The following is a 26,729-nucleotide window of genomic DNA, read 5'->3' on the forward strand; positions in this document are numbered from 1 at the left end:
ATATAAACGAATGCATACTCACTACAATGACTACCATCAAAAAACAGATAATGACAGCTGCTGGGGAGGATGCAGAGAAACCAGAAACTCATACCTTACTAGAGAGAACATAAAACAGTGCAGCTGCTTTTTAAAGAATTTGGCAGCTCCTCAAAATGTTAACATGGAGTTACTCTATGACCCAGCAATTACACTCCTAGGTTTACAATCAAGAAAAGTGCAAACTTGTGTCCACAGAAAATTTGTACACAAATGTTCACAGTAGTATTATTCATAATGGACAAAAAGTGGAAACAACCCAAATATCCATCAATTGATGAACAGATAAACAAAAAGTGGCATATCCTTACACTGGAATAGTATTTGCAATAAAAAATGAAGTACTGATACATGCTACAACATGGACAAATCTTGAAAACACATTAAGTAAAAAAGATGCCAGTCACAAAAGACCAAATATTATGATTCCATTATATGAACTATCCAGAATAGGCAAGCCTGTAGAGACAGAAAGTAGATTCACGGTTGCTTAGGGCTAGAGGTGGGGATCAGGAAAGCTAGAGGGGAAAGGGGGAGCAACTGCAAATGGGCATGGCATTTCTTTTTGGGATAATGAAAATGTCCTAAAATTGACGATGACAATGGCTGCAGAACTCTGTGTTTACGCTAAAACCTTAGAATAGTATACTTCATTTGTTGTTTTGTTTGTTTGTTTTTGAGACAGAGTTTCACTCTTGTTGCCCAGGCTGGAGTGCAATGGTGTGATCTCAGCTCACTGCAACTTCCTACTCCCAGGTTCAAGGGATTCTCCTGCCTCAGCCTCCCGAGTAGCTGGGATTACAGGCACCTGCCATCATGCCTGGCTAATTTTTTGTATTTTTAGTAGAGATGGGTGATCCAACAGCCTTGGCCTCCCAAAGAGTTGGGATTACAGGCATGAGCCACCATGCCCAACCTGAATTGCATATTATATATGGAAGAATTGTATGGCATGTGAAGTATATCTCAAAAACTCTGTTTTAAAAAACAGAAAAGATGACAGATAATTATGTTGAAGTCACAGCAGACCAAAAGCCCAACATAACTAGATGGCATGGGGGCTGATTAAACACAATACTGAAATGCTTTGTTATTCTCTATCTACCTTCCAACTGAAACAAATAAACAAATGCAAACACATCTGTGTGAATGTATACATAGTCCAATCATTCCCTTATATAAGCACAGATCTTTACTAGACTAACATATCTAAATCTGAGTTCTTTTTTTTTTTTTTTTTGAGACGGAGTTTCGCTCTTGTTACCCAGGCTGGAGTGCAATGGCGTGATCTTGGATCACCGCAACCTCCGCCTCCTGGGTTCAAGCAATTCTCCTGCCTCAGCCTCCCGAGTAGCTGGGATTACAGGCACCTGCCATCATGCCTGGCTAATTTTTGTATTTTTAGTAGAGACAGGGTTTCACCTCGTTGACCAGGATGGTCTCGATCTCTTGACCTGGTGATCCACCCTCCTCGGCCTCCCAAAGTGCTGGGATTACAGGCATGAGCCACCGCGCCCGGCCTAAATCTGAGTTCTACAAATAAAATAATGAGGCAACAATAAGGTTGCCTAAGACAGTTTCAAAAGGGGAACTAAGACTATAATTACTTAATTTATTATATATATACATATATTTTTGAGACAGTCTCACTCTGTAGCCCAGGCTGGAGTGTAGTGGTGTGATTTTGCCTCACTGCAACCTCCACCTGCAGGATTCAAGCAATTCTCCTGCCCAGCCTGAGTAGCTGGGATTACAGGCGCTTGCCACCACACCCGGCTAATTTTTGTATTTTCAGTAGAGATGCGATTACACCATGTTGGCCAGGCTGGTCTCAAATTCTTGACCTGCTCACTTTGGCCTCCCAAAGTGTTGGGATTACAGGCGTGAGCCACCGCATCCGGCCAGAAAAGACTATAATTATGTAAGTGCCCACATTTCAAATAGAGTGTGATTTTTAAAAAATTAGATGTTTGGAATTTAGAAGGCATTTTCAATAGAAATAATATTATAAATTATTAGTTATATTCCTAGATCTACCAGCAAAGATGGATAAAAAGCTGATGGCATTATGTTAGGTGTATGGCTGTCCACCAATTCAGAGTAAGGAGACCTGAGTTTTAGTTTGAGTTTTACTAGCTGTTAAAAAATTTCATATCCTACAGTTGCAAATAAAGCTAAACTATGTGATATCCTGCATCCCTGTATGCTCTGACAGTCTTAGAAACAGAACCAAAAGCATTAATTCAGAGAACCCATTTATAATTGATAGTTGCATTTCTACACAAACTGAATTTCAACTTTAAAACCAGGAGGATCTCTCATTTCTGTGGGGAACAATAGCAGCCTTCTCTATGTAAACATAAGTTGAGGAGAGGTGGTTAAGCTATATACAGTTGTTTCTGGATATCTGCAGGGGGATAGTTCTAGGATACCCCCTCAGATACCAAAATCTGAGAATGCAGTCTCTTACATAAAATTGCATAGTATTTGCAAATAATCCACAAACATCCTCCTGCATTAATTTAAGTCAGGGGTGTCCATTTTTTTGGCTTCCCTGGGTCACACTGGAAGAACAATTGTCTTGGGCCACACGTACATAAAATACACTGACACTAATGATAGCTGATGGGCTAAAAAAATAAAAATTGCTAAAAAATCTCATATTTTAGGAAAGTTTACAAATTTGTGTTGGGCCACATTCAAAGCCATACTGGGCTGAGGGTTGGACAAGCTGCTTTAAGTCATCTCTGGATTTCTTATAATACCTAATACAATGTAAATGCAATGTACATGGTTGTCATATTGTAATTTTCTTTAAATATCTTTAAAAAATATTGTTGTATTGTTATTATTATTAGGTGTTTTTTTTTCTTTTTTAGTGTTTTTGATTTGCAGTTGGTTGAATCTGCAGATGCAGAATGCTCGGAGCAGGAAGCCAACTGTACTCCTCGATCCAATGACTTGCTTACTCTCTACTTATTATTATCTCTTATTCTCTATGCCTTCATTCTAGCATATGCTTCAGTCTAGCATAAGTAGCCACCCTTCTATATTGTGGAGTCAGAAAGGACAATATCTAGATCATTGCTCAACAGTTCTGAACTGGAAGATTAAAAAGCAGGGGAGGTGATGGTAAGGAAAGACAGTACTCCCAGAAGGCCTTCTGTGTGCAGTTGTTCACGGAAACCACATAAACAGAAAATAGCTACAACAGCTATTTACTAAGGTGACAAACATTGTGCATAACTTTTCACCAGGTCAACCACTGAATCTTCAGAAAACTGGTGGCCAACTATGAGGTTTCACACTGATGTTTAATGGCTGTTCCTAACAAAGTGTGAGTCTTGCTTTTTTTAAAAAAATAGGGCATGTGACGTAGGTTGGAAAGGTAAGATAAAAGGCACTGGAAAAATCGAGTATGATTATTGCATTTTTATCAAATTATCAAATATATCTGTCTGGATTATGTGGTTAGAATCACTGCCAATTTGGCTTTTGTAAATACTTTAAAACTTTTTGGCCCAGAGCGGTGGCTGACGCCTGTAATCCCAGCACTTTGGGAGGCTGTGGCGGGCGGATCACCTGAGGTCGGGAGTTCGAGACCAGCCAGACCAACATGGAGAAAACTCTACTAAAAATACAAAATTAGCCGGGCATGGTGGCACATGCCTGTAATCCCAGCTACTTGGGAGGCTGAGGCAGGAGAATTGCTTGAACCTGGGAGGCAGAGGTTGCGGTGAGCTGAGATAGCACCATTGCACTCCAGCCTGGGCAACAAGAGCGAAACTCAGTCTCAAAACAAACAAACAAATTTTCCCAATGTTTTCATTATAAGATCCAGTATGCAGGCTTTGAGTGGGCTGCCATTTCGTTCAGATATCAAAGTACTTTACAAGTAACTATTAGCCTTTATTGTCTACAGGTGAAAAACTAGCAAAGAAAGGTCAATCAAAAGTTGTGCTCAGGGTCATCATATAAAATGATATAAAATAATATTGAAAAATTATTCCACGAAGACCAGGGGTCCGGCTAAATGTGAGGTGGTGGGGTAAAATGCTTATCTAAAGTCCCTCTAAAGAAACCTCAGAAGGGAGAAAAACTTCACAGACTCAAGAGTGGACACATTTACGTTTTTCTTTTTCTTTTCCTTTTTTTTTTTTGAGACAGTGTCTCGCTCTGTTGTCCAGGCTGGAATGCAGTGGCCCTATCACTGCTCACTGTAACCCCCGCCTCCCGAGTTCACCCGATTCTCCTGCTTCAGTCCACCCCTCACCCCGCCCCGAGTAGCTAGGATTACAGGCGCGTGCCACTACACCTAAATAATTTTTTTTGTATTTTTTAGTAGAGATGGGGTTTCGCCATGTTGGCCAGGCTGGTCTCGAACTCCTGGCCTCAAGAGATCCGCCCGCCTCGGACCTCCAAAGTGCTGAGACCACAGGCATGGGATACTGTGTCCGGCACACATTTGGGTTTTTTCGTAGTCAGCAAAAAGACGACCACCCCAACACATAAATCTGGTGAATCATACGCAAATTCCCTCATGCCACAACCTTCCAGTGCTCTTCATACCTTTGGACAGGCACACACTGTTATTTTAGGGGAGGAAACGGATCAGAGACCTTGTCTCCTTTTTCTGCGCTACCAAACACACCAACTAGCTTCCCTAGCAATCAGATTCCAGAAACATTTTCTCTTCTCCTGAAAACCCACAGCTCCCTTCACTCAAGAACCGAATAATCAGGGGCCTTAATGAAGCTGTCCCGCCGACCTGCAGGGAAGAGCTGAGCCGGAACCACTTGCCGCGCCAGGAGAATCCCGCGCCGCATCACGGAGGCAGCCATCTTGGAGCGTACCAAAAGGAATGGCCGGGGGGTTACGGACAGAGGAAGGGGCGGGGTTACAACTCAACCTCTGGGGCGCCCAGAAGTGGACGAATCCCGTTCGTCGCACTCGGCGTCAGGACCGACGCTCCGCCTCCTCGCCCCGGTTCCAGCAGTTGGTATGGTCCGTGACGGTATGGCTGCTGCACTTCGGCCTTCCAGTGGAGTTCTCTTGCGGGCCCTGCAGATTTCGGTGAATCCCGGGGTGGGAGGCTCCGGCTCTGCCTGCTGCCGCTGCCCTCTCGGAGGTATCGGCGGCCTTAGCCCAGGGAAGGAGGGGCGAGATGGGAGAGAAGGGAGTATTAGACCCCAGCTAGCATCTCTTTGGAGCTCCTAAGTCACTCATTGGCCTGGAGCTCACCCTTGCCATCCAGTTGCACGTGGACTCAGGGATGGCCCCTGAATTGGGGTCGTGGATACCCCCAGTGCCTGCAAATCGAAGGATGGCTGGGGTCTTGACCTTGGGGCTGTAGTACTCCCTCAGATGGGGCGACGTTGCTCTTCAGGAACACCCCTTCCGCCTTGGGTGACATTTTCTTTTCTTTTTCTTTCTTTCTTTCTCTCTCTTTCTTTCTTTTCCTTCCTTCCTTCCTTCCTTCCTTCCTTCCTTCCTTCCTTCCTTCCTTCCCTCCCTCCCTCCCTCCCTCCCTCCCTCCTTCTCATTTCTTTCTTTTTTTTTTTTTGACTAAGTTGCTCTCTGTCGCCCAAGCTAGAGTGCAATGGCGCGATCTCAGCTCACTGCAACCTCTGCCTCCCGGATTCAGGCGATTTTCCTGCCTCAGCCTCTCGCGTAGCTGTGACTACAGGCGCGCGCCACCATGCCCGGCTAATTTTTGTATTTTTAGTAGAGACGGGGTTTCACTAAGTCGGCCAGGCTGATCTCGAATTGCTGACCCCGTAATCCACCCGCCTGAGCCTCCCCAACCAAGTGCTGGGATTACAGTCGTGAGCCACCGCGCCTGGCCTTTCTTTTTCTTTTCTGCAGTTTGGGAGCAGAGCTCTTAGTTTTGCTAACAATCTAAAAGACCTTTAATATGTTTCTTCATTTTCAAAACTATCCTTTAACATCTCTATGAAAAAAATTAAATTAGAAAATGCTAGTGAGTGACGGTAAAAATATTTAACAGTGTCAGGCCTTATTTTAATGTATTTTACATACATTAATTCCTTTTCTCTAGACAACACCCAGCAAGAGAAGTACCATTCTTTTCTCCATTTACAGAGAAGGAACAAGGTTAAGTAATTTGCCCAAGGTCAGAGGGAACTGGTAGAAGCGGGATTTGAACACAGCCAACAATAAAGACCTGTTTCTAACCACTTCACTGGACTGCCTGTCCGTAAATAAATAGCAATTTTTATTGTTACCTTGTTATTGCAGCTCACAGAACTCTTGGTGTATGATTCTTTGGCCAGGCTTCGTCTGTTTTATGTCATACACAGCTGAGGATCCTAAAGAAAGGATGATGGTTCCCAAATCTACTCAGCTGTTATCAGTGATTTCCATGCATCTCAGATGTGTTTCGAGTTCACATCCGGGAGGCCTTAACCCTCATTTCACAGAAGACAAAACTGGGAGTTCCCCTGCTCACACTGCGGCCTTTTCCACTACACTATGCTTCTCCCTGGATAAACCAAAACTAAATATGCCTGTTTTACATTTAAATGTTAGTTATTAGGTTTTTTTTTTAATGCCCTTGTTACCCTTTAATCAAATGGCAAATGCCTATTTGTACTTCAAATCCCAACTTCCTGTCAACCAGTCCCCACACGGTTAATCACTAACTTCTTTTGCGCATACAAGTAAAACCTCTTTTGGTGAGGATTTGCATTCTCTGGTAGTCCAGAAATGTTTTTTCCCAGGGGTTACTGTCACCTGTCTAATGAATTATTTATAATAGATGAAGATCAGTTAATGAGAGAGAGTCAAGCTCTACTCACGTTATTTGCTAACTTTTAAAACAGTCAAAATGACTTTACTTTTTTCTTTCTCTGATTTTTAGCTAAAAGATACCTACTTACAGATAACATTGTGAAACTAAAAGAATTTCAGCATAAGAAAGTAGCTGTGGCATGTAATCTTCCTGGCACTAAAGGTAATAGAATCTATTTTGTTAATTCTGTCATCTGTCATTTATGTTTCTCTGTCTTCATCCCTATTCAGTGTCTCCTTCAGTGATTTTATTATGCCTTAGAAAAAGTTGAGACCATTTATATTTAGTTTCATAGTGTGGTCTTATATTCAGCTCACATCTCACAGTTTGCTGCTACAAAGTCTACAGCTCTCCTCTTATCCCTTTTCTTACGATCCCAGAGAAATACTAAAGCTAGTGCTGCCATTGGTCCTGTCTAGATCTATGCCACTTAAACTATGGTTTGAGGACAAGCAGCATCAGCATCTGTTGGGTGGTTGATAGAAATGCAGCTACAAAGGCCCCAGTTCATTCATATGCACAATAAAGTTTAAAAACCTCAGATGATTGGCTTTGAAACTTTTCAATGTAACCTTCAGTGAAAATGCATTTTATGTTGCATCTCAGTACACACATACATATCTATATATAAATGAAATCAAATGAAACAAAGCAGTACTGTGTGTGATGGTACTTTTTGATATTTTTCACTCTGTGCTAGAAGTCAGTAGGATCAAAAATTTCTTAAAAAACAAAACAAAACAAAAAAAAAAAACAAGAGAAACCTGACCATCAAACCTAGGATTTTGCTGGGCATTGAGGCTCATGCCTATAACTCCAGCACTTTGGGAGGCCAAGGCAGGAGGATTGCTTGAACCAAGGAGTTTGAGATCAGCCTGAGCGGCATAGACCCCCATCTCTACAAATTTTTTTAAAGTTAGCTGGGTATGGTGGTACATGCCTGTAGTCACAGCTACTCCTGAGGGTGAGGTGGGAGGATTGCTTGAGCTTGTGAGGTCTAAGGTGCAGTGAGCCATGATCATACCACTGCACTCCAACCTGGGTGCCAGAGTGAGACCCTGTCTCAAAAAAAAGAGAAATCTGGGATTTGCTTTGGGGAAAAAAAAAAAAAAACAGTGTGTTTGGGGATTGTAGAGTAGAGAAAACATAATTAGCAAAATATTGATAATTATTGAGGCTGGATAATGGCACTTAGGGGTATTATTATACTGTTCTTTCATTTCTTGGATATGTTTGAAGACTTTTGTTACAAAAAGCTAAAAACACAAAAACACCACCCTAGGTCTTACTACTTTTCAGCACCTGAGAAATCTTGTTTCATTCATTCTCTCCTGCACAGAGTTCTTCCCAGCGCTTTAAACCCATTTATTGTGTGTGGGTGCAGCAGTGGTCCCTGGGAGTTGTGGAGGCACCCCGTTGATCCCCAGTTATGAACACATCAAGACTTTCTTTTAATAACTTTTGGTGTCCCTGTTGACTTTTTCATCCATAGACCCAGCTCTCCTTCCTCTCACTGGCAGATGTTTGTGAGCTGATTAGCATATTAACATTCTCTTTATTTTGTTTTGGGTTTTTTTTTTAAGAGACAGGGTCTCGCTCTGTAACCTAGGTTGGAGTGCAGTTGGTGCCATCGTAGCTCACTGCAGCCTCAAACTCCTGGATTCAAGCAATCCTCCTGCTTTAGCCTCCTGAGTAACTAGGACTACAGCGCCACTGTGCCTGCCTAATTTTTAGTTTTTTAGTGGCAGGGTCTCACTGTGTTGCCTAGGCTAGTCTCGAACTCCCAGGCTCAAGCTATCCTCCTGCCTCAGTCTCTTAAAGTACAGGCATGAGCCACTGCACCCATCCTGATACTTTCTCCATTTCCTCACAATTCAGTTCTCCAGAAATCAGTGTTCTCTTGCTGCTCCACTAAACATACTGTTATATAACACCACATATGGTACAAAAAAATAAACCTTTGGAATGTGGGCAATATATTTATCTCCAGGTTAGTAGGCTCAATCTAGATTTCACTTATCTTTTCTTTCTACCGCAGGTATTTTAGATCTTCGTGAGGTTTGCAATTAGGGCTTTATGTCATCCTGTTGCGATTTCCAATTGCTGTAGTCTTCATAAGGTTGTGGCAGTTGTGTACAGGTTCTGAAAAGCAATTAATGTAATCATTGCCAATCTGCTGTGTTGTCAGACTGATACGTTTAAAATCCTGTCAACCGTTCATCATTTTGAGATCCCACAGTGGTGCTCTGATGTATACCACACCATTAATGTCCTCATCCCTCTGGCATCCTGGCTGTCTTATAATGGACTCCATCCTTTCTAGAGTTCAGCGTGGTTTCTGGTTCATCTATCATGGCTCTTCCCTCCACACCTTTCACTCCCAATTCTCTTCTGTCACTCATGCTGATTCCCGTACCTAGAATGCCCCCCTCCTCCATTTCTCCAACCCAATTCAGCCCTTTTTTTTCCTCACTGGTACCCCTCCACTTTCACCAACCTGGCCTGTCCTGAGTCATAATAGTGAAGGTTGTAATAGGACTCTTCTGCCCACTCTGAGTTATACTAGGTATCATAACAGGACAGAAGAGTCCTATTATGTTTCTAGTCATTCCTGTATCACCTCCTCCATTATTGTTTTCAGGTAGTTTTGTATAAGTAGAGCTTTTGCCTTCCCAAATAGGCTTTAAGTTCTTTGAGGGCAGGAACTATTCCTTATCCTTCTTAGTGTCTCACACACAAAGAAGGATACTTCTGAGTATGATTATATGATACATACTTAAATGTTGATTGATTTGTTTTAAAACACAAGTTACATCTGTTGAAATTTTGGATTCTTGTTTTTTTTTTTTTTTTTTCCTGAGATGGAGTCTCGCTCTGTCACCCAGGCTGGAGTGCGGTAGCGCGATCTTGGCTCACTGCCACCTCTGCCTCTAGGGTTCAAATGATTCTTGTGCCTCAGCCTCCCCAGTAGCTGGGATTACATATGTGTGCCATCATGCCTGGCTAGTTTTTGTATTTTCGGTAGAGAGGGGGGTTTCACCATGTTGGTGAGGCTGGTCCCGAACTTCTGACCTCAAGTAATCTGCCCACCTCACCCTCCTAAAGTGCTGGGATTACAGGCATAAGCCACTGCACCTGGCCTCTTAAGGTTTATTAAGAAGGATTAAGAGGTACAAGATGTAATGTCATCTCTTTGATGACTTTAGACTCTTTAGATTGGAAATCACTTAGAAATATTTAATAGACTAAATCCTCATAGATCTGACAGAAGGAATGAAAATAAGAACAATAATGTTTCTATTTACTGGCAGTTACCGTGTGGCAAATGCTTTACATAGATCATCTCAGGTAACCCCATGAGGAAGGTACCACAATCCTTAATTTACACATGAGGAATCAAGTCTCACAGACGAGGGTCTCCATCAGAGTGCAAGTGGCCGAGCTTAGATTTCAGCCCAGGTGCTTCCGTCTCTAGAGCCTGTAACTGTTACGTGGTTCTGCAAATAAAAATGAGAAGATCCACTGCATTTTCTCAAACGTAGTGGGTCTTTTCTTGTAAATCGAGAAGAATGCCTCTGCTTCTAGTTCTTGTATTTTAGATGTATTTGTGCCTCTCCTTTCAGCAGCATTCCTTCATAGCTCTGGGCTTTGGAACAAATCCTATAACTATTTCCTGGCAGCTTCTGATACTGACAACAGTTCTGCCTTCTGGAAAGCAGATGCTTGCTTGGTGCCTGCTTTGCTTTTCACCCCACATTTTGGTGGGAATACAGCCCCTTCTTGATGCCAAGAAGAGGTGCTTCCTTTTGGTTTTTGTCTCCACTGTTGATCAGATACAAAGACAAGGGAGAATGATAGACTGTAACGATGCTAAAATGATTCTGTCACTAAAAAACTGTTTGCTGCTCTTTGGAGGACTGTTTTCCCCCCTGCCCATTGCATAGTACTTGAGCATGCTTTCTAACAGCTGAGTAGAAAGAAACCAAGAGGAATGAAAAAGAGGTAAAGTTGAATCAAATGAAAGAAACATGAGTCATGTGAGTCCACCATTGTGGGCAAACCTACCTTCAACTCACAATTTCTTTTTAGTTTTCCTGTGTAGCTCTCTGCCAATTGATGGTTTGAGTGTTTGGCTACATTTTCTTTCTTTTTTCCCATGAGTCACCTGGAGATTCAGTTATTCGAGCCAAGCCTCTGGGACAGTAGTTCTCAAACTTCAGTATACCAGAGGATTACCTAGGGAATCAAAAATGCCAATTCTTGAGCTCTTACCCCAGAGATTTTATTTTACAGAGTCTTGAGTGAGCCTGGCCCTATGCCCATGCCCCAGCTTCCTATGACAGATGCCATCTGCTGACACTTTTCTAGAGGAGATTAGCCAGTGATGGCAGCGCACGTCCCTGAGCCCCTCTCAGTGCCCTTTTGCAGTGAGCTGGGGTTGGGCTTCCCCATCTTCCCTAGGTCAGACTCCTTATACTCCCAGTCAGCCTGAGTGATGGCCACCATACTATGCTTTCTTCCAGAAACCTATTTTAGAAACTTGGAAGAGAAACTGACCCAGAACAAGCTCATCTTGAAGGAGGAGTTGATAACCTTACTTCATTTGTGTGAATCCCGGGACCATGTGGAGCTGGCTAAAAATGTCATTTACAGGTGAGGCGTTCCCTTAGAATGCTGCCACCCTCATCCCTTCTTACTCAGTTCCTTTCTGTGAGCAGTCTCATCCACTTCCAAGATTTTGCCACTTCTACACCGATGACTTTCAAATCTCTTGTTCAAATGCCTGCTTTGAATTCCAGACACTTGCATTCACTCATTGAGCCCACACTTACTGGGTTCCTACTACATGCTGGGTGCTAAGGATAGAAAAGCAGATATTTTATATCTAAAGAGGTTACCAGCCTATTCACTAACTCCATTGACATATCCCCTAGGTCTTCAAATTCAACATGTGCAAATTCATTCCTCTTCCTCTGTTTTCCTTCTCACTGGCTAGTCACTCAGGATAGATATTTTGCAGCCTCTTTACTTTCATCTCATTTGCCTCTGTTTCCTGATAGGGTAAGAAATCCTGTTGCTTCCACTTCCTTGGTATCTCCCTCAGCTCCAGCCCTCCTCTTTCTCTCCTGTTACCAATGTCTTAGTTCAGGCTTTAATGTCTTTCACCTGAATCCTTTCAGTGGCCCTAACTATTCTCCCTCCTCTGGTCCTGCTATACCTTTCTGATCCATTATTAAAAGTTTCCTATGTCAGAAGGAACTCAGGTAAGCATAGCCTGCCACTGAGAAAGCTAGTAAAGGCTTCACTTACCAGGGAGCAGTATGACATCAAATCAACAGACTTCATTTCTGAAATTAAGTTCATTGCTCTTTCCCACTTTTTTAAAGCTATTTTCTTTTTCTTTCTTTTTTTTTTGAGATGAAGTCTTGATCTGTTGCCCAGGCTGGAATACAGTTGCATGATCTCTCAGCTCACTGCAACCCCCACCTCCAGGTTCAAGCAATCCTCCCTGTCTCAGCCTCCCAAGTAGCTGGGATTATAGGTGCCTGCCACCATGCCTGGCTAATTTTCATATTTTTAGTAGACATAGGGTTTTGCCATGTTGGCCAGGCTGGTCATGAACTCCTGGACTCAAGTGATCCGCCCGCCTCCGCCTCCCAGAGTGCTAGGATTACAGGCACGAGCCACTGTGCCTAGCCCTTTTTTCCATTTTTTAAAGATCTGTTTCTATATGTGAACCTGGATTTTATATGTACATTTATAGAGAGAAATACAGGATAATCATATGAAGAACACTAGGAGATTATATAATAAGAGTTAACTGATTCTCTGGGAGTTATGGATTATGTATTTTTTGTTTGTCTAAATGTATATATTTTTCTGATTTCTCAAACTTGTCTACAGTGAACATTTTATAACATGAAAAAATGTCTTTAAGTTAAAAAAAAGAAAATTTAAAAATTCGTTGAAAAATTGAAAAACACCAAAAAGTAGAAAGGAGAAATATATCACAAATTCTGCTGTTTCAATTGTCTGTTGCTGCATAACAAACCACAGCAGAACTTAGTGGCTTAACACAGTGACTGCTTATTAATTCTCATAATTCTGGGATCAGGAATTGAGGCCCATCTCCACTGAGCAGGTCTTTGTTGGTGTCAGATGAAGCCACTCACTTATCTGCAGTCAGCTGGTAGCTGGGCTGTACTGCATGGTCCAAGAAGGCCTCTCTTGAGTTTGTGATGCCTCATTGCTCCTCCATGTGGCCTCTCCCTATCTTTCTGGAGTGCCTCATCATTCGTTTGTTGGTTTGAGCTGCATTGGCCCACAGCCCATATGGGAGCTGCCAGGCATGATAGAGTTGCCCAGAATTGGCATGGCTTCTCTTGGTCAAGGTAAGATACCTGGCCAGACCCAAGTCAAGGGGAGGGGAAAAGGATTCCACCTCTGGATTAATGGAGCCATATGCACATGCAGGGAGGGAAGGAATTGATGACAGCCATCTTTGGGGCCTGATGCTTACATCTAAGAAACCACTATTGAGATTTTTGCATTTTTTTTTCGCAGATGCAAAGATTTCATTATTTTGGTAGGTTTTATTTTACATTGTTATAATTATTTCTGTGTAATTATTTTCTAAATTAATATAAATATTTTTCCTTGTTAATCATATCCTTAGGAGTCATAGTTTAATGGCAATACATTATTTCATTGTACGTTGGATATTTTTATTAACTATGCCCATATTGTTGGACATTGAAGTTATTTCTAATTTTTCACTAGTATAAATAATGTCATGATGAGAAACTCTCTGCATGAAACTTACTGTTTGTTTCCTTTTGGGGATCAGGGGGTATGAACTTTTTAAAATTTATCAATATAACTGTCAGATTATTTTCCAAAAGCGTTATGCTAATTTAATTAATGCTAATTTAAAATTTAATTTATATCTGCAAACTTAATTCTATATTTCAGTTTCACAAAGTTAAATCATTTCCCTCTGGCATGTTTTCTTCTCACACATTTTACTACACAAAGCTATTTGATGTTTCTAAGAGTAGTAAAATGAGATAAATATTCTGAACACTCTTTCTACTCTTATTTTTATCATAAATATTCAAAGTGTGACTCAGTTCCTTTACTGATGCTAATAACTCTCTACCCAGTTGCTGACCTTTCCCTCTACTTGCAGACAGCTGGACAAGATGGGTAGATCCTAGGCTCGACCAACATGTTTTCTTTCTTCCTGGGTCAGGCAGCCCACGACTGGGAAAAGAGAGTCATGAGCTGAAACATAAGCTTTTTATTGAGCCAAAAATGGGAAACATCTTAATACCCTCATTGTGTTGACCAAATGCTGTTTGGTTTATTGAGGGATTTTAGATCCTCTTCAACATTTCTTGCCCAGAAGGCAATTCATTATCTCAGTGACTTTCTAGCACTTTTATTAATGTGAATGTCATTTAGAATGTTAATGTCAAATCAGAAAACTTGTTTTTGCTTTCTTTTGCTTTTAATCTGGCGCAAGTTTCTCATGAGAATATTTACTGAAATATGTTGATTTTTAAAGATGTTTTTCTTAGCATGCCTTACATTTTATAAGAGCTAACATATGTTGAAGACATGTGTGCCAGGCACATCATCTCATTTAATCTTCACACACACAAAAAACAACTGATTGGGTTCTCTTCTCCTTCCATTTTACAGATGAGGAGACAGGGGCAGAGAGTAGTTAATTAATTTGCTTATGGTCACACAGTTTATAAATAGAAGAGCTAGAACTTGAATGATCAGTTTGGATTCAGAGTCTAAAAACCCTTTACCACTATCCTATACTGCCTTCTAACAACTTAATTTATAAGTGTTGTAATGAAGCAGTAAATATTATTTGTAAGTTCTGTAAGTGGATTATGAAATGTATCAAAGTACACATCATCATCCTATTATGGTATCATTGTAGTACATGTGTTTAGAATAGACTAGCGTAATGCTACTCTGATTCCTTGATGATTTTAGCAGAAGATGAAAAGCATTCTGTGTTGTTGTCAGTACTTTTCTGCAAGGTATTTTAGATTCATTCATCATATTAATCTAAATCTAAAAGGAATATGAATATGAAGATTTAAAATGAGTACATCTTTCTAAAATCTGATTTACATGTAATTAAGTGTTCCTTTTGTCATATATTGTCCTTGGTGTCTAAAGCAAAAAGAGTTGGTTATTGAAAGTAAATTTACAGTAGTGATATGCAGTTCTGACTGGCAGGCTGGCTGCCTGTAGAAGTCTCAAGCCACATAGAAGACATCATTGTCTTTGACATTAGCTTTTTCTTAAAAGTTCAGGCCAGGTGTCGTAGCTCACCCCTGTAATCCCAGCACTTTGGGAGGCCAAGGTGGGCAGATCACAAGGTCAGGAGTTCAAGACCAGCCTGGGCAACATGGTGAAACCCCGTCTCTACTAAAAATAGAAAAATTAGCTTGGCATGGTGGCGTATGCCTGTAATCCCAGCTACTCAGGAGACTGCGGCAGAAGAGTTGCTTGAACTGGGATCCGTAGGTGGGGGTTGCAGTGAGCCAAGATTGTGCTACTGCATTCCAGCCTGGGCTACAGAGCCAGACTCCATCTCAAAAAAAAAAAAAAAGAAAGAAACTTAAACGTTCAAAACCACATTTAACTTGTTTAGCCAGGTGATCGTAGCTCTTGTGTACCTTTCCCAAACTTAGAAAAGCAGAGAGATTGCTATAAATTGTAAATGTGTCTGTTGGTTGTTTGCCATCCTATATGAGGATGAAGCCAGCCTCCGGGAGCATAGAGCATCACCCCACTCCTTTCCTTTGTTCTCTGGGTGGGGCCTATTCTGATGCACTTATAGATGCTACTAACTCCTGCTCTTTCCTAAAGTGTGCTCACACTCAGTCTCAGGGTTGTTTTTAAATTTAGAGAATGATTACAATGTACGTTTTCCCTCTGTTTCTTTTATTTTATGTCAGCCTGCTATAAACTCTGTTTATTTGTTTAAATGCTTGGTATACTTCTGCACTCCAGGATTCCTGATTGTTGGAAATCACTTCTCCCCGTCCAGACTGTGAGAGAACCTCATTCTCTATTGTGTCCCAGCACCTGGCACAGTACATGCCACAGTCTGTGTCTGTCCTTTTTCCTGTTTCCTACCTTTTGGCTCATTGAATCATTTTGATTACCAGGTACCATGCAGAGAACAGAAATATCACTGTGGGGGAGTATAAGTTCGGACCACTTTTCATGAGGCTGTGTTACGAGTTGGATCTTGAGGAATCTGCAGTGGAGCTCATAAAAGACCAGGTTATTGTTTCCTAATTGTTTTCTGTGCCAATGTCTGTGTTTTTCATGATATTGGAAAAGGCATCACTTCCATGCACATTATTCCTGGGTTAGATTTTCAAAGAAAGCCTGCTGGGCTGAATGAATAAGCACTTCCCTGTATTTTTTAGTTTCCTTGCAGTCAGTTTGTGTGAAGAGGGGTGGAGTGATATAGAACAAATGTGGAAGAGGTATAGGTACAGATGTTCCTGCTTTGGATGTGTATCAGCATGGGTTGTATACCTACTCTTTCAAGGGCTTTCAATAGAGAAGAGCTTAACACAGCCTCCATTTAAAGACTGACATTCCTATCCTTTACCTGTGTTCCCTCTTTATTTTCTATTTTCTGGTTGAAGACTACATTTGGAAAGTACTTTTCCATTTTCAAAATACTTTCACATATTCTGACTTTCTTTTCCCTAAAACAAATGTAAATAAAAATTTTTACAGCTACTCACTGAATATTTACTATGTTTTCAGCATTGTATTTAAGTACTTTAAATGTTTCATTTTATTTGTTTCCCACAATAGCTCTGATGAGGTACATTTCCATTTTGCAGATAAAGAAACTGGGACCTAGAGACATTATAAATTCATTCATTATAAAGTCATTTTTATTACCAGATACCATGCAGGGAACAGAAACATCACTTTGGGGGAGTGTAAGCTTAGACCGCTTTTCATGAGGTTGCAGTTCCCATAATCAGAAATAATTGCTAAATTTTGGGCCCATGGCTGGTCACCAGGTACATTTTTGTGTATTTAGGAAATTATAAGCTGAGTCGTTCTTCTGCTTCTTACACTTTCTTTTAAAAAATAAAAAATAAAAAAATACTGTATTTACTTAGAAGCATTTAGAATGTCAACAAAACAGCTGCAACTTCTTATTTTTTTGCAATTACAGAATGATACTCAGTTAACAGAACAATTACTTCATATAAACTGCATCAGACTGAAGATGATAAAACTACCATCCCCGTATATAACTAATTTGTGCTGTGCACCAACAACAATCTGCTTTAAATTTCCATGCCAATTTGCAGCCCCCATACTATACCAGGCAAGGTTAGTGGCTATCAAAAATACCATCAGGACAGGGCTATCTAAAGACACATTCAGTAGTGTGTTAACTATACAAAAAAAAGACACTGTACAGTTTAAAAACAAATCTTAACACAGCTTTACATTTCAATTTTCTTCTTTAAAAAGAGTGAGTTGTGTGCAGGAGGGTTAGATGCTTTATAGACAAGAAAAAAACTGCACTAGAACCAACTTGTTCATCATCATCTTTATCTTCCTCTTCATCTTCTTGTCTTCCTCCTCTTCCTTCTTTTTCTTGCTTTTTACAGCTTTGACAACTCCCTTTATGGCTGCATCAGGCTTTCCTTTAGCTCGATATACAGCAATATCCTTTTCATATTTTTCCTTCAGCTTCACAGCCTTCTTTTCATAAGGCTGCTTGTCACCTGCAGCAGTGTCATTCCACATCTCTCCGTTTCTTTGCAGTATCACCAATGGACAGGCCAGGTTGTTCTCCTTTGATTTTTGGGTGATACTCAGAGCAGAACAGGAAAAAGGCTGAAGGAGGCCTCTTGGGTGCGTTGGGATCCTTGAACTTCTTTTGTCTCCTCTTTAGGAAGGATATAGGCTTTCATTTCTCTTTCATAACAGACCTTGCTGCCTTTGCCATATCTTCATATTTTCCTTTCTCTTTAACAAGCATGGACTTCCACCTCTTTGAGCACTTCTTAGAAAAGGAAGGAGTGAGGAATTGATTGAAGCATCTGGGTGCTTCCTAAGCTTCTCCCGACAAGTTTGCACAAAAAATGCATATGATGACATTTTGCCTGTCGACTTCTTAGGATCTCCTTTGCCCATGTTTAGTTATTTTTCCTCAGCAAGGCACAGAGTCAGCCAGTGCCCATCTGGCTCTCACTTGACCCAGTACTGTCTCTGTGGAGCTGAATGTACATCAGTCTCTTACTCTTTTTTTATACAAAGTGTTCTCTGTACATGGTGGGTGTGTTAACTCTAGACTTGCCCCTCTTTAATGACACCTGTGTATTAGAAAGATGATCAGGATATATTAGTAAGCAGAGAAAAGATAGTCTCAGAACAGTACAGATAGTTTGATCCTGTTTTTTCCTAAAAAAAATAGACACATATTAACATTAACATTTTAACAAAATATAGATACATATATGCTGCAAAGATATACACTAAATCACTTTATCTTTAGGGAGTAGTATTATTAAAAATTCTCACTTTTTATTTTTTATGTTTTTGTATTATTTGACTATAAACATAATGTTGCAGTTAAAGGAAAACAAGTTTCCTGCTGTAATAAATCATAGCCGTGACTATGATGATAAAAACAAAACTACAAAAGAAAGATGAAAGCAAATGGTTTTTTTTTTAGCCTACTTGTATATGAAAAATTCATGTATAAGTAAGTTTTCTGGAGTAGAATGAGCAAATTCGAGTAAGTGACAGAGGACCTAATCCTGCTTCTACTAGAAGTTGTTATATTCCCTACTTAAAACTCTGTAGTGTTGTCAACATGGTAGCCACATGAGTCATTGAACTGAGGCTAACTCAACTTTACATGTACTGTAAGTATAAAGTATAGGATGGAGTTTAATTACTTGGTATAAAAAAGAGAATGCAGGCTGGGCACGGTGGCTCACACCTGTAATCCCAACACCTGGGGAGGCCAAGGAGGGCAGACCACCTGAGGTCGGGAGATAGAGACCAGCCAGACCAACCTGTCTCTACTAAAAATACAAAATTAGCTGGGTGTTGTGGTTCATGCCTGTTATCCCAGCTACTCAGAGGCCGAGACAGAAGAATCACTTAAACCTGGAAGGCGGAGGTTGCAGTGAGCTGAGACCACGCCATTGCACTCCAGCCTGGGTGGGCAACAAGAGTGAAACTCTGGCTCAAAAAAAAAAAAAAAAAAAAAGAATCCAATGTATGTTAATAATTTTTATATTGATTACATGTTAAAATTACATCTTGGATATAGTGGGTTAAATTATTTAGTCTATTTCTGTTTACTTTTTTTTTGTTAACTATTTTTATATATATATATATTTTTATTGCACTTTAGGTGCTGGGGTACATGTGCAGAAGATGCAGGATTGTTGCATAGGTACATACATGGCAATGTGGTTTGCTACCTCCATCCCCCCATCACCTATATCTGGCATTTCTCCCCATGTTATCCCTCCCCAACCTCCCTACCCCAAGCTGTCCCTCCCCTAATCCCCCCACAACAGACCCCAGTGTGTGATGCTCTCCTCCCTGTGTCCATGTGATCTCATTGTTCAACACCTGCCTATGAGTGAGAACATGCGGTGTTTGATTTTCTGTTCTTGTGTCAGTTTGCTGAGAATGATGGTTTCCAGGTTCATCCATGTCCCTACAAAGGACACGAACTCATTGTTTTTTATGGCTGTGTAGTATTCCATGGTGTATATGTGCCACATTTTCCCTGTCCAGTCTGTCATCAATGGGCATTTGGGTTGGTCCTAGATCTTTGCTATTGTAAACAGTGCCACAATGAATATTTGTGTGTATGTGTCCTTATAATAGAATGATTTATAATCCTTTGGATATATACCCAGTAATGGGATTGCTGAGTCAAATGGAATTTCTATTTCTAGGTCCTTGAGGAATCACCACACTGTGTTCCACAATGGTTGAACTAATTTACACTCCCACCAACAGTATAAAAGTGTTCCTGTTTCTCCAATCCTCTCCAGCATGTGTTGTCTCCAGATTTTTTAGTGATCACCATTCTAACTGGTATGAGATGGTATCTTAGTGTGGTTTTGATTTGCATTTCTCTAATGACCAGTGATGAGCATTTTTTCATGTTTGATGGCCTTATAAATGTCTTCTTTTGAAAAGTGTCTGTTCATATCCTTCGCCCACTTTTGAATGAGTTTGTTTGTTTTCTCATAAACCTGTTTTTGTTCTTTGCAGATTCTGGATATTTGCCCTTTGTCAGATGGGTAGATTGCAAAAATTTTTTCCCATTCTGTTGGTTGCCGGTTCACTCTAATGATGGTTTCCTTTGCTGTACAGAAACTCTGGAGTTTAATTAGATCCTATTTGTCTATTTTGGCTTTTGTTGCCAATGCTTTTGGTGTTTTAGTCATGAAGTCCTTGCCTATGCCTATGTCCTGGATGGTTTTGCCTAGGTTTTCTTCAAGGGTTTTTACGGTGTTAGGTCTTATGTTTAAGCCTTTAATCCATCCGGAGTTAATTTTAGTGTAAGGTGTCAGGAAGGGGTCCAGTTTCTGCTTTCTGCACGTGGCTAGCCAGTCTTCCCAAGGCCATTTATTAAACAGGGAATCCTTTCCCCATTGCTTGTTTTTGTCAGGTTTGTCAAAGGTCAGATGGTTGTAGATGTGTGGCATTGGCTCTGAGGCCTCTGTTCTGTTCCATTGGTCTATATCTCTGTTTTGGTACCAGTACCATGTTGTTTTGATTATTGTAGCCTTGCAGTATAGTTTGAAGTCAGGTAGCGTGATGCCTCCAGCTTTGTTCTTTTTGCTTATAATTGCCTTGGCTATGTGGGCTCTCTTTTGCTTCCATATGAAGTTTAAGGTGGCTTTTTCCAGTTCTGTGAAGAGGGTCATAGGTAGCTTGATGGGGATAGTGTTGAATCTATAAATTACTTTGGGCAGTATGGCCATTTTCACAATATTGATTCTTCCTAACCATGAGCATGGAACGTTTTTCCATCTGTTTTTGTCCTCTCTTATTTCCTTGAGCAGTGGTTTGTAGTTCTCCTTGAAGAGGTCCTTTACATCCTTTGTTAGTTGTATTCCTAGGTATTTTATTCTCTTTGTAGCAATTGTGAATGGTGGTTCGTTCTTGATTTGGCTCTCTTTAAGTCTGTTATTGGTGTATAGGAATGCTTGTGATTTCTGCACATTGATTTTGTATCCTGAGACTTTGCTGAAGTTGCTTATCAGTTTCAGGAGATTTTGGGCTGAGATGATGGAGTCTTCTAAATATACAGTCATGTCGTCTGCAAATAGAGACAATTTGACTTCCTCCTTTCCTAATTGAATACCCTTTATTTCTTTTTCTTGCCTGATTGCTCTGTCTAGAACTTCCAATACTATATTGAGTAGGAGTGGTGAGAGAGGGCATCCTTGTCTAGTGCCACATTTCAAAGGAAATGCTTCCAGTTTTTGCCCATTCAGTATGATATTGGCTGTGGGTTTGTTGTAAATAGCTTTTATTATTTTGAGATACTTTCCATTGATACCTAGTTTATTGAGAGTTTTTCGCATAAAGGGTTGTTGAATTTTGTTGAAGGCCTTCTCTGCATCTGTTGAGACGATCATGTGGTTTCATCTTTGGTTCTGTTTATGTGGTGGATTACAATTATAGACTTGCATATGTTGAACCAGCCTTGCATCCTGGGATGAAGCCTACTTGATCGTGATGGATAAGCTTTTTGATGTGCTATTGCAATCAGTTTGCCAGTATTTTATTGAAGAGTTTGCATCTGTGTTCATCATGAATATTGGCTTGAAGTTTTCTTTTCTTGTTGAGTCTCTGCCGGGTTTTGGAATCAGGATGATGTTGTTCTCATAAAATGACTTGGGAAAGATTCCCTCTTTTTGGATTGTTTGGAATAGTTTCAGAAGGAGTGGTACCAGCTCCTCTTTGTATGTCTGGTAGAATTCAGCTGTGAACTCATCTGGACCTGGACTTTTTTTGGGTGGTAGGCTATTACTTGCTGCTTCAACTCCAGACCTTGTTATTGGTCTATTCAGGGTTTTGACTTCTTCCTGGTTTAGGTTTGAGAGGGTGCAAGTGTCCAGGAATTTATCTATTTCTTCCAGGTTTACTGGTTTATGTGCATAGAGTTATTTGTAGTAATCTCTGATGGTAGTTTGTATTTCCATGGAATTGATGGTGATATCCCCTTTTTCGTTTTTTTAATTGCATCTATTTCATTCTTCTCTCTTTTCTTTTTATTAATCTGGCTAGCTGTCTGTCTATTTTGTTGATCTTTTCAAAAACCCAGCTCCTGGATTTATTGATTTTCTTTGAAGGGTTTTTTATATCTCTATCTCCTTCAGTTCTGCTCTGATATTAGTTATTTCTTGCCTTCTGCTAGCTTTTGAGTTTTTTTGATCTTGCTCCTCTAGCTCTTTCAATTTTGATGATAGGGTGTCAATTTTAGATCTTTCCTTGCTTCTCATGTGGGCATTTATTGCTATAAATTTTCCTCTAGAGACTGCTTTAAAGGGTGTCGCAGAGATTCTGGTACGTTGTGTCTTTGTCCTCATTGGTTTCGAAGAACATCTTTATTTCTGCCCTCATTTCATTGTGTATACATACAGTCAACATTCAAGAGGCAGTTGTTCAGTTTCCATTAAGTTGTGCGGTTCTGAGTTAGTTTCTTAATCCTGAGTTCTAATTTGATTGCACTGTAGTCTGAGAGATTCTTTGTTATGATTTCTGTTCTTTTGCATTTGCTGAGGAGTGATTTACTTCCAATTATGTGGTCAGTTTTGGAGTAGGTGTGATGTGGTGCTAAGAATAATATATATTCTCTGGATTTGGGGCGGAAAGTTCTGTAGATGTCTAATAGGTTTGCTTGGTCCAGATCTGAGTTCAAGTCCTGGATATCCTTGTTAATTTTCTGAGTCATTGATCTGTCTAATATTGACAGTGGAGTGTTAAAGTCTCCCACTATTATTGTGTGGGAGTCTAAGTTTCTTTGTAGGTTGTTAAGAACTTGCTTTATGTATCTGGGTGGTCCTGTATTGGGTGTGTATATATTTAGGAACATTAGTTCTTCTTGTTGCATTGATCCTTTTACCATTATGTAATGCCCTTCTTTGTCTCTTTGGTTCTTTGTTGGTTTAAAGTCTATTTTATCAAAGACTAGGATTGCAACTCCTACTTTTTTTGCTCTCCATTTGCTTGGTAAATCTTCCTCCATCCCTTTATTTTGAGCCTATGTGTATCCTTGCATGTGAGGTGGGTTTCCTGGATACAGCACACTGATGGGTTTTGACTTTTTATCCAATTTGCCAGTCTGTGTCTTTTGATTGGGGCATTTAGCCCATTTTCATTTAAGGTTAATATTGTTATGTGTGAATTTGATCCTGCCATTTTGATGCTAGCTGGTTGTTTTGCCAATTAGTTGACGCAGTTTCTTCGTTGTGTCGATGTTTTTTACCATTTGGTACATTTTTGGAGTAGCTGGTACTGGTTGTTCCTTTCTGTGTTTAGTGCTTCTTTCAGGAGCTCTTGTAAGGTAGGCTTGGTGGTGACAAAATCTCTCAGCAATTGCTTGTTCATAAAGGATTTTATTTCTCCCTCACTTATGAAGCTTAGTGTTGCTGGATATGAAATTCTAGGTTGAAAGTTCTTTTCTTTAAGGATGTTAAATATTGGCCCCCACTCTCTTTTGGCTTGTAGGGTTTCTGCCAAGAGAACCGCTGTGAGTCTGATGGGCTTCCCTTTGTGGGTAACCCGACCTTTCTCTCTGGCTGCCCTTAGCATTTTTTTCTTCATTTCAACCCTGGTAAATCTGACGATTACGTGCCTTTGGGTTGCTCTTCTTGAGGAATATCTTTGTGGTGTTCTCTGTATTTCCTGGACTTGAATATTGGCCTGCCTTGATAGGTTAGGGAAGTTCTCCTGAATAATATCCTGAAGAGTGTTTTCCAGCTTGGATTCATTCTCCTCATCACATTCAGGTATACCTATCAAACGTAGATTAGGTCTTTTCACACAATCCCATATTTCTTGGAGGATTTGTTCATTTATTATCACTCTTTTTTCTCTAATCTTGCCTTCTCGTTTTATTTGATTGAGTTGATCTTCAATCTCTGATATCCTTTCTTCTGCTTGGTTCATTCAGCTATTAAAACTTGCGTATGCTTCGCAAAGTTCTCTTGTTGTGTTTTTCAGCTCCATCAGATGATTTATATTCTCTCTAAGCTGTTTATTCCCATTAGCATTTTGTCAAATCTTTTTTCAAGGTTCTTAGTTTCTTTGCCTTGGGTTAGAACATGTTCTTTTATCTCAGAGAAGTTTATTATTACTCACCTTCTGAAGCCTGTTTCTGTCAATTCATCAGACTCGTTCTCCATCCAGCCTTGTTCCTTTGCTGGTGAGGAGTTGTGATCCCTTAGAGGAGGTGAGGCATTCTGGTTTTGGGTGTTTTCATCCTTTTTTTGCTGGTTTCTTCCCATCTTTGTGGATTTATCTACCTGTGGTCTTTGTAGTTGTTGACTTTCGAATGGGGTCTCTGAGGGGAAGTCCTTTTTGTTGATGATGAAGTTATTTCTTTCTGTTTTTTTGTTTTTCTTCTAATGGTCAGTCCCATCTGCTGTAGGACAGCTGGAGGTCCACTCTAGACTCTTCTTGCCTGGGGATCAGCTGCGGTGGTTGAAGAACAGTAAGGGTTGCTGCCAGTTTCTTCTGTTATCTTGGTCCCAGAAGGATAGCCATCAGATGTCAGCCTGAGCTTTACTTTATGAGGTTTCTCTGTGGATATACGGGGGTCAGGGAGCTGCTTGAGGAGACAGTCTGACCCTTATAGGAGCTCAGCTGCTGAGCTGTGAGCTCTGTTGTTTCGTTCAGAGCTGCTGGGCAGGTACATTTAAGTCTGCTGCAGTGGAACTCATAACTGCCTTTTTTCCCAGGTGCTCTATCTTGGGAAGGTGGGTCTTTATTTATAAGTTTCTGACATGCTGCTGCATTTTTTTCAGAGCTGCCCTTCCCAGCTAGGAGGTAGCCTAGTCACAGTCTGCCAGCAGAGGAGTTGCTGAGCTGCCGTGGGCTCTTCCCAGCTGCTGTGTGAACTTCCTTGCGGTTTTGTTTATAGAGGTATAGTTAGAACTGCCTTGGTAATGGCAGTCTGCCTTAGTAATGGCGGACTGCCTCTGTAATGGCAGACTGCCTTGGTGGTGGCAGACAGCTTCGGCAATGGCAGATGCCCTTCCTCCCACAGAGTGGGACTGTCCTGGGTCCAGCTGCACTTGCTGTGAAACTCAATCCTGAGCATTTCATATTGCTGGTCTTTGTGGGGATGGGACCCGCTGAGCCAGATCACCTGGCTCCTTGTTTCAGCCCCCTTTTTTTCAGTTGAATTGGGTGGCTCTGTCTCCCAGGTGTTGCAGGTGCCAGTTGAAATGGCTGCCCAGATTTGTGTGAATTTTTGTGCGGAGACCCTCTGCGTTGGCTGAAACAGCTGTGCTGGAGGCTTGTAGTGCTTTTCAGCCTGGGAATCTCCTGGTCTTTGGGCAGTAATAACTCATTTGGAAATGCGATCATCACTCACCCTCTGCGTTGTTCTCGCTGGGAGCTGCACTCCAGAGCTGTTCCTATTCGACCATCTTGGATCCTCCTCTCTTCTGTTTACTTTTCTCAGTGAGGCTAATTGAAAATTTAGAATCATATACATTGTGATTCTGAAATATCCTTGGTGACTCAAAATACTTTTCCATTGCCTGGGCTGCTTTGGTGGCTTTCCCTCACACTTAAAACCCAACCCCCTGACTCTGACCTACGGGGCCCTTTGTGTCATCTCCCCACTCTCCCTTGCTGACTTTACTCTGGACCTGCGTGTTCTTCCTTGGCCATGGTGAGATCACAGCCTCTAACTGGAATGCTGTGCATCCTCATCATTGAGGGTCCTTCCTTGACCTCACTGAGGTCTCTTCTCACAGTACCTCCCCTGACTACCTTCCATATCTCTTCTCTACTTACTCTTGATAGACCTTACTAATAGCTGAAATTAATATTTTTTTCACTTGTCTTATTCGCTGTCTCCCCCACCAGAATTTAAGCTCTACTAGATTACAAACCCTAGTAGGATTTGGAGCAGGGTGTATGTCCTGTTTATCTAATTTCTTTATTCTCAGCACCTAGAACAGGGTCTGCATAGGAGGTGCTCAAAAAAGAGTGAACTTGAGCAAGGCGTTTAATGACACATTTGAATACTGTGTGTCACATTATCTTGGCACACAAAATGTTGGGAAGATGTTGGCAAGATGTTAAGTCAAAGGATACAAAATTTCAGTTAGATGGAATAAGTTCAAGGGATCTCTCTGTACAACATAGTGACTATAATTAATGACAATGTATTGTATTCTTCAAAATTGCCTAGAGAATAGGTTTTGTGTGTTCTCGCTGAGGGAATGTGTTCTCTTTCCGGGTCCACAAGGGGGCGTAGTTTTAAGGACAAGAACTTCCCAGTGCCATGCCCCTCTCCCATGCCTCTCCATCCAGGGTGGGAAAGGGAAGTTTAAGGGAACTCTTTTCATTGGCCAGGGAACTTGGAGAAGGTGGGAATTCCTCCCCATGTTAAAAGTCCCTGTTTTCCTCTTCTGGGCAGACTTCCCCCCTGGAGTCCCCTTCTGCACTCTTCGTGGAAGCCTTTTTCTTTCTCCTTTTTCTTTTTCTTTACCTAAATAAATCACTTTCTGCAAACACCGTTTTGGGGTCCAATATTTACTTTACTAGTACACCTGCCATGGTCCCCTCTCTCATTCTT

General features: G+C 40.9%; 2 protein-coding genes across 4 annotated transcripts in view; one reads left to right on the forward strand and one right to left on the reverse strand.

Annotated features, from left to right (window-relative positions):
- The window catches only part of MRPS27 (mitochondrial ribosomal protein S27), a 131,337-nt gene extending 126,424 nt beyond the window's left edge, over window positions 1–4,913 (reverse strand). For both annotated transcript variants that reach the window (XM_064376039.1, XM_021673210.2), the window contains exon 1: window positions 4,808–4,913. In XM_064376039.1, coding sequence (XP_064232109.1) covers window positions 4,808–4,880 — 73 coding nt within the window. In that variant the 5' untranslated portion in view covers window positions 4,881–4,913. The remainder of the gene's footprint in view (window positions 1–4,807) is intronic.
- A 108-nt stretch (window positions 4,914–5,021) lies between these two features.
- Window positions 5,022–26,729, forward strand: part of PTCD2 (pentatricopeptide repeat domain 2) — a 49,973-nt gene continuing 28,265 nt past the window's right edge. The window contains exons 1-4 of one of the 2 annotated variants that reach the window (XM_012462185.3): window positions 5,022–5,167; window positions 6,920–7,012; window positions 11,374–11,503; window positions 16,051–16,168. In XM_012462185.3, coding sequence (XP_012317608.1) covers window positions 5,041–5,167; window positions 6,920–7,012; window positions 11,374–11,503; window positions 16,051–16,168 — 468 coding nt within the window. In that variant the 5' untranslated portion in view covers window positions 5,022–5,040. Of the gene's footprint in view, window positions 5,168–6,919; window positions 7,013–11,373; window positions 11,504–16,050; window positions 16,169–19,801; window positions 19,994–26,729 lie in introns of those variants that run through there. The other variant, XM_064376040.1, reaches the window with a different exon arrangement.

Source organism: Aotus nancymaae, unplaced genomic scaffold (genome assembly GCF_030222135.1).
Source record: "Aotus nancymaae isolate 86718 unplaced genomic scaffold, 86718_ANA_hifiasm-v0.15.2.pri h1tg000014l, whole genome shotgun sequence".
NCBI classification, from domain to species: Eukaryota; Metazoa; Chordata; class Mammalia; order Primates; family Aotidae; genus Aotus; species Aotus nancymaae.